Source organism: Quercus lobata, chromosome 10 (genome assembly GCF_001633185.2).
Source record: "Quercus lobata isolate SW786 chromosome 10, ValleyOak3.0 Primary Assembly, whole genome shotgun sequence".
NCBI classification, from domain to species: domain Eukaryota; kingdom Viridiplantae; phylum Streptophyta; class Magnoliopsida; order Fagales; family Fagaceae; genus Quercus; species Quercus lobata.
Window position 1 is genome coordinate 29,792,739 of NC_044913.1, and position 13,174 is coordinate 29,805,912.

At 38.1% G+C, this 13,174-nt stretch overlaps 1 protein-coding gene across 1 annotated transcript; it reads right to left on the reverse strand.

Moving 5' to 3' along the window:
- Positions 1-7,552: 7,552 nt before the first annotated feature.
- LOC115963793 (ERAD-associated E3 ubiquitin-protein ligase component HRD3A-like) lies at positions 7,553-13,108 on the reverse strand. The gene is made up of 6 exons (XM_031082959.1): positions 12,419-13,108; positions 11,633-12,121; positions 11,006-11,221; positions 9,508-9,831; positions 9,157-9,399; positions 7,553-8,181 (listed from the first exon to the last, which is right to left on the reverse strand). Exons 1-6 carry the CDS (start codon positions 13,004-13,006, stop codon positions 7,960-7,962), a joined length of 2,082 nt encoding a protein of 693 aa, XP_030938819.1. The 5' UTR covers positions 13,007-13,108; the 3' UTR covers positions 7,553-7,959.
- Between the last annotated feature and the right edge of the window lie 66 nt (positions 13,109-13,174).

Genomic DNA, 13,174 nt, shown 5'->3' on the forward strand with positions numbered 1-13,174 from the left:
CATGTGCATTTTTACATTATTTACAATTCAACATGATATTTTAGTGTGCTAGAACTATGGGTGAGATGATTGACACCTCTTTGATGTTTCCAACGGAGACTCCAAAGTTCAAATCCCACTCTCCTAACTATATATATATATAAGAGGGGGGAGAGAGAGAGAGAGAGAGAGAGCAAGATGGTAAGTGAGGGAATTTCAATGCAATACACAACGATTATCCAAGTTGTAGGTTGTCTCAACTCTCAAGGCAATTGTCAGAAGCAATTCTTCTATGGTCACAACTTTTGCCATATTATGCTTAAGTAATCAAATGTGAGTGGTAGACAATCATTTTCATATAAAACTTTTTTTTTTTTTTTTTTTTTCTACTCACAATTGGCTACTTTAGAAGTGGCAAAAGTTTTTTCTCTGCCAAAAATTTCATTCTGGCCAATCATAGTGAAATGGCTTCATATGAGTAGCCTGAATTAGATTGGAGTTAATTAAACGGAGAGTAAACGAGTCAATAATCTGGTAGGATCACTCCATGATTACAATCTTCCTCCTTTATCTCTCTTAAAATTGTCTACATTGACAAAGCATTACAACCCACCTTAAAAAGTCTTCCATGGATGGAATCACCAGCATCACTTTAATTCTTATTGTCCCTTTACTTAATAACTGCACCTGCTTTGTAAAATTACACTACTTAAAAGGGTGAAGAGATGTTTTCCAACGCTTGCCAAAAAGTCAAATACAAGGAAAATGATTCAAAAGGAGAGGAATATTGGGCAGGAACATTAAACAAAGACTCTTTGTGATATTTTCACCAAAGGATCTACATGAGAAGATCAAGTTAGTGAGGAGATTGTTCAGGAGTGCTTCAACTGGAGAAACAACCCAGCAACGACTAGGCAAAACACACATGCAGATACCGTGTATGGGCATTGGGAAGCTGGCCCTCAACAGCTTCCCCAAGGGCCATAAGGATTTGTTGCTAGAACTGTAGAGGGCTGGGCAAATCCTCTGTAATTCGTCAATGTTAAAAAAAGGTCCTTGAGTTCAAACTCGATCTAATCTTTTTTATGGAGACTCGATTAGCAAAGGATAAATGATGGAATTTTGGTTCAGTGTGGATTTATAGAAGGTTGGGAATTTCCCAGGGAGAGGCTTACGGACGGTCTTTTACTTAGATGAATCCAAAACAAAGAATGCAAATCAAGTACAACTCCAAACACATAGTGGATACTGATTTGGTGGACAATTAAGGTAACACTTACTATTACCTTTGTATATGGACAGCCAGATCATTCAAAGAGGAATGATGTTTGGAACATGCTAAGACAATTGTCTACCTCCCATCCTAATGGACCATGCATTGGAGATTTCAACCAAATCATTTTAGACAATGGAAAATTATCTTCCAACAAGGGGAAAATTATTGGAGCTGAAAAATTACAAGATCTTATCTCAGAGTTAGAACCTCTCAACCAAGGGTTAGAGATTTACATGGATGAACAAGAGAGATGGAGAAGATTTTGTCATGAAAAGGTTGGATAGAGCTTTTGCTAGTGTGGATTGGGTCAATTCATATTCGTTTTATGCTCTAAAGAATCTACCAATTCTGAGATTGTATCATGGACCCGTTGTTCTTGACTTGGAAATGCAACAAGCATTTAGAAGACCTTTCAGTTTTGAAAAAATGTGGTTACTCCACCCCAATTGCATAGAAGTTGCCCAGCATGCTTGGAGTCTTAATTCAAGTGGATCCAGAGCTTATAGGCTTATATGCAAGCTTATCAATGAAAAAAAAAAGAAAAAGAAAAAGGAATTTAGATTATGGAACAGAACGGTCTTTGGCAAAGTGGAGTGTGAAACACCAGGAACTTCAGTATATTCTCCATCAAAACATCGGAGGATATTTGTCATTGGAGGAGGGTTAGAAAAGAAGTCGAGTCTTTACTACAAAAGGGAAATACTTCGGGCTCAAAAGGCTGGAAGTGATTGGGTCATATTTGGTGATAGAAACACTTAAGTATATTCAGACTGTGGTAAAGTAAAGTAGAGCCAGATACAAAATACTTCAACCGAAAACAACTGAAGGCAATACTACCGATAAATTGGAAGAAATTGAGGCTGAGTTTGGAAGATATTTCAAGTAACTATATGAAGCAAACCAACCTAATAGATTCTAGGACATCCTCAAAGAGCTCCATTTTCTCCCTATCCCTAAATTGGACCATCACCAAAGAATACTCCTGGAGAGAGAAGTCAATAGGGAAGAGTTTGAATCTACTGTGTTTTAGCTTGGGGCCAACAAAGCTCCTGTGCTTGACAATATTCCTGCCTTCTTCTATCAAGAATATTGGAGCATTGTCAAATACTATATTGTAGAAATTAGGGAAGTGATATGCCCTATACACCCAACAAAGAAGGGTTTTCACTCTTAAATCTTGGAAATTCAAGTTTGATGGGCTTAGGCAAATTGATCAATGTTGCATTTATTGCTGTAGGATCTTGCAAGTTAAGCATCTGAGGCACATGTTGCCTTTTATTTAGCCTTAGTTAGCTTATTTAGTGCCTCATTTGTTAGTTCAGGATCCAATCTCAACTCGAGTTCTTTTAGTTATGCTAAGATTGAACTGCTCTTATGCTACTTGTTAAGAACTGATTAGTGTAGATTGGATTATTTGGGTGGCTAATTCTAGGTATTCAAGCCTTTTAAGTAAGAAAAGAGTCTAGAGAGAAAGGATAGGTATGGGAAACTAGAATTTGCTTAACATTTTACAATGCATGATTACAATGAGTGGCAGCCTTTTATATTAGGGCTTATTATAATACAAAGGCCAAGATTGGCTTGTCAATGTATCTATCTAACTGGCCAGCTGGCACTAGACTAATATCCTACTATCTATCTTCAATCCCACACATACTTAATTGTTTTAACACATGCTTACATTGGAAAACTATAACTAATTCTTTACACATAATCTTAGCCCACAAGTGGCACAAAACCTTAATATTCACACATGCCTATGAGTGGTGGAGCCATGTTGAAACCGAAGGGGACCTTGGCCCCTCCAAAATTTTTATGAATTCACAGGACCTTTCTTATGAGCTTGACTGTTTCTTGTCTTAGTTTTGTATCTGGAAAAATTTTAAAAATTTTCTTCTTTGGTCTTTGGTCTAACTTGTTTTCTAAATCCTTTTGTACTTTACAAATTTTTAAGTCTAAAAATATTTTAATATTTGCTCTAATTCCAAGAGATCACCACATGTAGGGTTTAAAAACATTACACCTCAAAAGAAAAAAAAAAATGTTCTCATTTCTTCCCCAAGTCCCCAGGTTTGTGGCTTTCCTTCTCTTTTTTTGGTAAAAAGGATAGTTAATATTAATTAGGAAATACTGTCAATGGATACACTTGGGCAAGCCCTGTTTTGAGACAACCCAAGGAATTAGACAAGAAAAAAGGGGTAACAACAGAGGGATGGGATACAAAACAATTACAACCAGAAAGTAAATTAGCTCCCACTTTCCTTTTCTAGTTCTTGTATTCTTTATTTTTTAATAAATTAAAACTATACTATTTTGATTTATGATTGTTAAGGCTCATTTTTGACAAGCCCAGTAAGAGAAAAGGCCTAGCAACATGGGCAGACTAAAGTTAGTAAAGCAAGAAAAGCCATTGAGCCCAATTGGCAGGAGTGAATGGCTCAAGGGCTCATAAAGTGGGTCCTGAAGAAGCAAACAGGCCTGAATGGACTTGGAAAGAGAGAGGAAGCAAACCCATGGGCAATATGTAGAAAAGCAAGAATGGGCCACAGCAGGCCCAAAGTAATGCAAGTAAAGAAAGTAAGGGGCTAATGGAAGACCCATCAGCCCCAAGGATGAAGTATAAAATAATTGGGCCAAGGAAGCCCAAGAGAGTTAGCAAAGGCCTATGGGAAAGCAAGATTGGAAAAGGGCCGAGGAAGCCCAAAGAAAGCAAATGGGCCAAGGATGCCCAAGAGGGAAATGGGATACAGGAGCTCGCAAATAGTGTAAGAAAAGGCCCAATGAACACACCGAGTCACTGGGAAGGAAATAAACAGCAGGCCCAAAGAGGCCTAGCAAGATTGAGTCAAACAACATCGCGGCAAAAATAGCAAAGTGGTATGGCAGGAAAATGCTAACAAGGCCATGGAGTGAACACAGAATAGGCCGGGGGAAGGAAGGCCTATGATCCAACAAGGCCCAATCCCTAAAAGAAGCAAGTCAAAAAGAACGGCAGATTGGAAAACAACCCACACCATAAGAAGCCAAAAGTGCATGGCAGAATATACAGACCAATCTCTAGAACACGGCAAATGCATGAACGGCGGGTGAAGAAGGTGAAGCACGCGCAAGACCTAGGCACCACTAGTCTGTACCCAGCCAATATAGGAAGTGGTGGGCCATGGGTCAGAGGGTATGGTCTGGCGGTGGGGAGAGGAAAAAAAAACCTATTCTGGGGTTCTTACTCAGGCTCTTTTGGGGGAAATGTCCTGCTGGGATAACATGCCACCCAAAAGAAGCAAGGATGAGTTGGAAGCACCAAGTGCATGCCATGAGGGATAGAGAGAGAAACCACACACACTGTAAGGAGTAGAAAAGCCACAGCAAGCAAACAAACAAAATAACCTTCTTTGTCTGGCAGAGGGGAGCGATACAGCCAGCACAGGTAAGTGGTGGTGGCTGAACTACTGACGACCAGTAAGTGGTCGGTAAGGACACCCACACCAGGTAAAAGCAGTTAAGGGCTAAAATAGTAAATACTAGTCACGGTAGGCTCTATAAAGGACCCCTTGCTGTGCACTGAGAAGGGGGGATTCGAAAAATCACAGTAATAGGAATTTCTAGAGAAAAACACAACCCAAAAGTAAACACTGAGAAGGAAAGGAAGTAAAACCAAAGAAAAAGAAAACTAAGAAGTAGGAAGGAGAGGAAAAGAATAACAGAGAGTTTAGAACGGCAAGCATGCACCAATAAGTTGATTTCCTCTCTCCCTTAATAGCCTTTCTCTCTATAAAAGGCAAAAGATCTGTATTTGGGCATAGACCATTTAGGCCTGTTCTCTCAAAACAATTAATCTCTTCTCTGAGATTACTCGTGTTAAGAGAACGGTGGTCCCTTTCTTGGTTTTAATCCCGTGTATTACTTGGCATGGCAGACTAACACTTTGATTTTACTAACTTTGTTTATCCTTCACTTAGCTTATTCTATGTACGAAGAGCTTTTAGTTGCTCACTTTTATTTATTATAGTTAAAAGTATTGACTATATTTTCTTGTGTTATCCGTATTATATCTGCGTACCATAACTTCTTTATAGCGGCTCTGCTTGCTATGGGCATGTAACCAAAGCCTGGCAGACGTGATGTAGTTTGTGCACAAGTTGGACCAAGGTAGGTTTCAGTTGGATCGGTCCCAACTCCCTTATCCAGAAAACTTGGGCCTAGTGTAGTAGGAAGCAGCCCAACATTACAAACAAGGCCTACCACCATTACAATGATAAATATAATATATTAAATAGCATATAAATATAATACATTATTATTAATTTGACAAAAGCATATGATTGGTTATTTTTCTTATTGGATTATATTCTTTTATATTTTCAATAATTGTAGTATTTTATTTATAATTCTATTTTAGAATATTCTATATAGAAAAATGCTACGTTCTAAACATTTTACTATACTTTCGCAATATCGCCTCTTAAGATTTATTTTGAAAATGTTATAAACATAGCGCTTCTCATTATACATAATATAGATAAAATATATACAAAGGGAAAATTTGTAGTCTCATTTTATACTTGGCCCCCCCAAAGACAAATTCTTGGCTCCACCACTACCTATGCAAGAGAATTAAGTTCTTAACACAATGACTTGTGATTGTAATGATGGTTTGTAGCAACAATAGCGGGTTTTAGGCTATGGGCTAATGATTGTGACAGTGGCTGGTGGCAACAAGAAGGTAAGGAGAGGAGTTAAGTGGGCTGGGTGTCGATTGTAAGGGTGCTAGAGGGGAAAATAGCCGTGTGAGAGAAAAAGAGGTTTATATACCTGAGGCTAGAAAGGAAAAATTCATAAAATTCGCCTTTAGAAAGTTAGGTCAAACAATTTAGGTTGGATGGGACTAGGCATTGAGAGAGAGAGAGAGAGAGAGAGAGAGAGAGAGAGAGAGAGAGGATTCTATACCTGGTTAGAAAGGGCAAATTGATAAAATTTAGTTTAGTAATTTGGGTCAAATAGGTTATTACGGGTTATACGTATCAACCTAAATTAGACCCATTTATTATTCATATCTATTCGTGTTGACAAACTTATTTACATTAATGCTAAACACTAAAATGCTAATTCTATATTATGTTTGTCTCAAGTTTGAGTTCACAAGTCTTGTCAAATATTGCCATCCTAGAAAATGTATGCAAGTAAGAGCACTCACATCAATGAGTGCAAAATGGAAAAAGTGCAAAAATTTACACAACATAGCCTACAACTCACACGCATCAGACAATGTATTATTGGGTAAAATCCAAACTTGCTACAGTAACTGAGCATATATACACGGTTATTGACTGTAACTTTGCAAATCATTATTTTATTATATTTTATTCTCTCTCACAGTCAGGCCCTCTCTCTCTCCCTTCTTCTCTCTTCTTCTTCTCACACTCTCTTTCTCTTCATTTGCGTAGTCGATCAACCGTCTACCCACCACCACTCAACCATCGCAACCCATCACCACCCAACCACCGCAACCATACAACACATAAAAATCCAACCACAAATTCAATAGAAAATCAAAGCCAAATTCAACAAAAATCAAACCAAAAATCAGTGGAAATCAAACATGAAATTAATGGAAAATCAACTCCAACATATCAAATGAAAAACCCAAAATAAACCATTAATGAAAAACCATCAACCCAAACCCAAATCATCATAGTCCTTATGCATGATGTCGCTGATGAATATGGACTAGTCTCCATAGCCATTGCCATGAGAGAAATCTGAGAGAAAGATAAGGGGTCTAAGATAAGCAGCTGAGAAGATTTTGATGATAGAGAGGCAGAGAGTTTTGTGAGGAGCTTGGGATGAGAGAGAGGTGAAGAGTTTGAGAGAAGGGTTTTGCCGTTTGGGATGAGAGAGTGAGAGAAGAAACGTGAGTTTGAGAGATATTTTAATAAAATAATAATAATAAAAAGATAAAAAAAAAATTAAATAAAAGAGTGTATAATAAATGAATTGATATAAATGTTTTGTAAAAATGACTGTATAAAATAGAAAAAATAAGTTGTTATGCTAAAATAGACAGAAAATTTTAGACGAACTGGTGCAAATGCTCTGCTATCAAGTTTATTCACTATTTGCCACTCTAGGAGGGCAATGCAGGTCATACCAAGGGTATATTGTGCATATGGATGTTGACTTCCACATGGATCACACTCACATGAAATAAACAACTTATAAACAACTTCCACCATGGCAGTATATCACAAAGGAAAATTGCCTTGCCAAATTTCTTTTAGGTGGTGGGGGAACAAGAGAAAATTTTCAAAATCGTCATTTGAGTATTAAAATTCAAAACTGAGTTCTATGCTTGAATCTTACAAATCTGACACGTAATAATCCCCAAAAGAATTACCACTTCATGATGTTAAGGACAATAAGTGTACCTTCTGCCATCCTTCTTTGGTACGAATAATTTCAACAAAAAAAAAAAAAAAAACAAAAAGGGGTTAAACTTGGGAGTTACACCTTCCGCAACTAAAGTGGGCATGTAATAAATCTATGTAAAATACATGATTTTTCATGTGAATTTATTTCCACTTCACTTAAGACTATGCTACAATGTGCCCTAAAACATGTAACTGTACATCATATGGTAGAAAAAATCTTCCTTTTCTCAGAGAGAATAAAATAGCCATGTAGTTTCTGTAGGCCACCAGTGACATGAATTAATTGGGTACAGGTGCAGCATGTTCGATAGGGTTGTGTGGCACAGCCACTTCGCCAGCTGCAGGAACGGCATGCCTACGATTCCGCTCGCGTAGATAAAGGACAGTGAGGAGACAAGCGAAAAGAGTGAGTATGGTTGCATTTCCTTCCTCGAAAAGCACATCCTCCACCCAAACTTCTACTTTTGGGTAGAGTTCAGGCAAAGAATCAATCAAATGGACCTAAATACACATAAAACTAAGCCATTAATTCAGTATCAGAAGATTTTTTTCCATGAACTTTTGTAATCAACAAGATCAAGCACAATAGAGAAATTCAATTTATCCAAAAAAAAAAAAAAAAAATTTGAGAACCATTTTTTTTTTTTTTTTTGAGTCTTCAACATTTTCAAGCTCTTAGGGTTAAGGTAACAACCAAGAGATTTTTCCACATTTTTCTCCTCTATTTGCATTCCTCGAGGAAAAGTATCTGGTAAGAAAATTGGGTATATTAACTTAAATGGTGCCTAACAATTTATGGAGATGAAATTCTCCACTTATTAATTATACATCTGAAACAGGCAACAAGGGCCAAACTTCTGAAATAGGGCACCTGCTAAACAGAACTGTACCTTGTACCAAACTCTCACGTTCCTTCCTCTATCAGAGGGCTCCCATTACCCTCACCCATAATATATATTTCAGTTTTACTAGAATATTGCAACTTAGTAGTAATTTAAAATTCCAAAAAATAAGTATATAGAAAATGTTCAACATATTCATATAATTTTATGCTAAAATTTTTAGGTACCAAACATCTCATATTGGGATGCAGCACCTTTTTTTTTTCACCATTCAAAGGAAGGTTCTCAAACCTATTGGGTTTTTTTTTTTTTTTTGTGTGTGTGTGTGTGTGTTGTGTGTGTGTGTGTGTGTGTGTGTGTGTGTGTGAAGTACTGTAAATTTATATTCCTACCAGTAAGTGTTGGAGGAGTTGGGGTTGAAAATGTCAGTCTTAGTCCTATTCATGTGGGAACTAAAATCAGAAAAAATGTCTAACACTGAAAATAATTAAAATTTTTTTACAGGTAATGAATTGAAAACCAGCAAGGTGCAACTGTTTCATAGAGAAGGCATTTGCCACACTTGATTGTCTAAAATTATAATAGTATTAGAATTGCAAGAAGGCGAGCCAGTAAATCAGACCAGGATACTCACCAGGAAACCATCAGCATGGTTCTTTCGTATCCACAAGCTTGTAAGGGCAAGTGTGACAGGCAATTTTGCAGCAGGATCAATCTCTAGGGCTTGATCATAGTATCGCTTGGCAAGATGGAGATCAAATGGGAGTCCCTGGCCATGCTCATGCATGTAGCCAAGGTTAAACATGGCTTGTGCATTAGATTGGGATTTGGCATGCATGTAAGCTTCTGCTGCACGATGATAGTCTCTCTCAGTACCCTAAGAAAAGATAAGAAGATTAAGGAACTCATTGCGTGAGACCAAACTGTTGGACCTAAATCTCTTGAAACTTGAGCACCCAATGAACTATTTCACTTTGAGACATACCCGACCATAGTAATATGCATCCCCAATCAGCAAAGCAGCATGTTCGTTACCCTGCTCAGAAGCTTGCCACCACAGAGAATGTGCACGTTGATGCCTTTCTGCATCCGTGCAAAATTCAGATTCTCCCATGCACATGCTTCGCTCCCCATATTTGTCAAGTATCCATGCAGCATTGCTCTGTGCCACCTCATAGCCTAGCTCAGCCATCCTTGAATACAAGAAGAACGCCTTGCCCACATCACCTTTTAAGTATGATTCAAGTGCCCATCTAGATAACGAACTCCATGGTCCACGCTCTGCTACTAATTTGTATAATGCAGTAGCCTGAAATCATATAAAGCTCAAATTATTGATTGATTGATAAATCAAATTGGGACAAATAAGATTCACGATAACTACTAGGAATTTACTTGCAAATCAATCTTTTAGTTCTAAACTCCCAAAGGGTTTACAAAAAGTTTTGATCTTCTTGGGGAAAAAATTGCTTTAATAAGCCCAAATCCATTGGTGAATGTAAAATTTTTTCCTTGGGGGGACAAAGTAGTTGTTAGATTAATTGGTCAAGAGAATTTACTATCTTGCCATTAAATAACAACAACAACCAAGTCTTAGTCCCAATTCCCAAAACAGAATAATCTTGGTAACACGTAAATCCTATACAGAGTCAAACTCTCCATCACCTCCCTAATTGACATGTCATTTTTTACTATTTCTACTAATATTATTTTAGGTCATCCTCTACCTTTTCTCATTCCCTTATCTCGAGACCAGTGCATTAATCACTCTCATTTGTACATGACCAAACCATCTCAAGTGACTCTTCCTCATCTTTTCATTGATAGGGGCTACCCCTATTAAGTAAATTTCTTCATTCCGAATCGTATCTTCCTTTGTATTTGCACTTATCCATCTTTGATATTCTCATGTTTTACCATTAAACAAAGAAAATTATTTTTGAAAACGATTAACTGCAGAAATATTATAAACATCCTGAAATAAATATATAAATCAGGCTTCTTAAAAATAATTTTAAATAAATATGCAAGTACTGATATGTAGTACCTTAAGCTTTGTTCAAAGTTATGGCTCCTTCTAAATTCTCTTCTTCTTTTTTTATTTTTTAATCAATAAGTTACAAATGGCCTCAGTGAGGCTTGAATCCTGATTTCACCCTCCACCTTGATCTTACAATGAAAGGAGGTGCTATTGCTATTTGAGCTATAGCTCGTTGACTTATGGTTTCTTCTAAATTCGAATATCATAAATAATATTAATTTGATCATGAAATAAGAAACAGCTAATCTTAACAAGTCATGAGGTTAGCCAAAGCACTGAGCAGGAAAATCACCTAACTGTAAGAGATAATTGTCAAATGAATTTAAAAAAGGAAAAGAAACATGAAGACAAAAGGCTAAGTTGCAATGTTTATCAAATATTAATTTTGTAAACATAAAGGCAAAAAACCAAAGATAACAGAACATAATCAATCTGAATTTACCATTGGAAGGTTCTTCTTAAGCCCCACACCCGTATGGAACATCTTTGCTAGCTGGTAGAATGCCTTTGGTTGACCCGCATTAGCAGCCAGTATAAAATATTTACATGCTATCTTCACATCCTTCTTTACCCCAATCCCTTTTAGATGCATTACTCCTAGGTTATAGTGGCCTCCAGCATCATCGTTATTAGCAGCCTTCTCAAAGTACTCTTTTGCCTGTAATGAGAACAATTTGATTAGTATGATGCATATATTCTCATATTAACATATCAATAGACCATAAACAGCTTGAACACAACAAGCGAGGGCAAAGAACATTAGGAAGAGCAGTATCAAACTGCACTATTTCAAAGTACAACTTTTCTACGCTTAGCTTTCTTCTAGATACACCTTTTTCAAACAAACCATTTTCAAAAAACTGAAAAATAAGTTGATACCAAACAGGCACGAGTTATTCTTCAAGTGAGTATCAATTAAGGAATTCTTTAACCTTTGAGAGCTATGAATAAATTTTATTAACGGCACCTCCACCAACTGCAGTATTCTACAGGGTGCAGGGTGTGGTTGTGATTTAAATGCAAGCTACAAAATATATATATATATATATATATATATGATAAATCTTACTTTGGTGTAATTCTTGTCTACTCCAAAGCCCTTGACATACAAATAACCCATCCCATTAAAAGCCGAAAACAGTTGTTGTTTTGCAGCAAGAGTAAGGCACTCAAGCGCTTTAGTGTAGTTCCTCTCAACCCCAGCTCCTCGTGCATATATCTCTCCGAGAAGTTCCATAGACCTAGGCTCCCCCTTCTCCACAGCCTTGAGAAACCATGACATAGCTTTGGCATGATCACGCCTCAAACCTCTTAGGCCAAAGTAGTAAAAGAGGCCAATCTTGTACATGGCTCCAGCATTCCCTTTGAGTGCCTGATATTCCAAAATCTGAAAGTCCTCATCATCCTCCCCTCGGGACTTCCTCAATGCCTCCTTATTCTCTTCTGCTCCACTGTGAATCCTCACCGGTTCAATCACCGGTGAATCTTTTGATATCAGGAAACTATTTACAGCTACCTCTGCTAACTCGGCATAGAGCTTAACGGCTTTATCATGCATCTGCAAACAAACAAAGCAAAATCAAGCTCAAAATACATTATTGGATGGATATTGTCCCTAAACTTCAGCTCAATTTTAGTCCTAAAGTTGAAAGTTATCACTTTTAATCCAAAACAAACTTAAAATGATCGCTTTTAGTCCTTAAAATACTAAAAATGATCAATTTTGGTCCTGAAGTTTAAAGTCATCACTTTGAACTTACCAACATTGTAATTAAGCCCGAAATTAATCATTTCTATAGGGACTAACTAACAAACCAACTAACTAAATCAATATGGAGAGCAGAGAAGCACTCACATCCTGGCGCGAGTAGGTATAAGCAAGGGCCATTTTGGACTGCATGTTACCGCCCGCGGCCGCGAAATGGTGGAAAAGAAATGCTTTGGCTTTGTTCCTCTCTCTCATCATTCCCATTCCGGACAGAAACCCTAGCACCGACCTCGCATGCGCGTATCCCTCATTCGATGCCGCTTCGATCTCCGCCACCGCCTCCTCCATCACCCGCGCGTCGCCCGAACTCGCCGCCGATACCATATTCGAGACTCCCGAGAAGTAAAGCGAATAGGACTCCGAGGCGGGGACTGGATCGGGTGGGGCCGAGGAGGAGGAGGAGGAGGAGTCAGGTTCGAAGATCGGGCGCCAGGAGCCAGGGTCGAGCTCGTCCTCGGACTTGTGAGGCGAGTCGGACTCGGAGCCGAACTCGTCCCACTCGGACGAGTCATGGGGAGTGGTGGGATCGGGGGGCGAGTCGTCGGAGGTGGATGAAGTGGCGTCTTTGAGATCGTCTTGGGAGAGAATGAAGACGAAAGGGCGAGCGGTGAGTGAGAGAGGGTAGAGAGAGAGAATTAGGAGAGACAGTATGAGGTTTTTGGTTGCGATACGCATCGTTTTGATTGGTCGATGATATTGATTGTTGATGCAGAAGAAAGAGAAAGAAGAAGAAGATGAAGAAGCAGAGAGAGATTGTTGAATTTTGTAAAACTTGTTCGTTTGGGAAGGGTAATTTTGGGATTATGAAATGAACATTTTGGGTTTGAATGCCACGTCAATGGT

Coding starts and splice junctions, on each gene's coding strand:
- LOC115963793 (XM_031082959.1), bottom strand. CDS start 13,006: ATGCGTATCGCAACCAAAAACCTCATACTGTCTCTCCTAATTCTCTCT. Junction 12,122..12,418: donor ATACCTACTCGCGCCAGGAT/GTGAGTGCTTCT, acceptor GTTTGTTTGCAG/ATGCATGATAAAGCCGTTAA. Junction 9,400..9,507: donor ATGCATATTACTATGGTCGG/GTATGTCTCAAA, acceptor ATCTTTTCTTAG/GGTACTGAGAGAGACTATCA.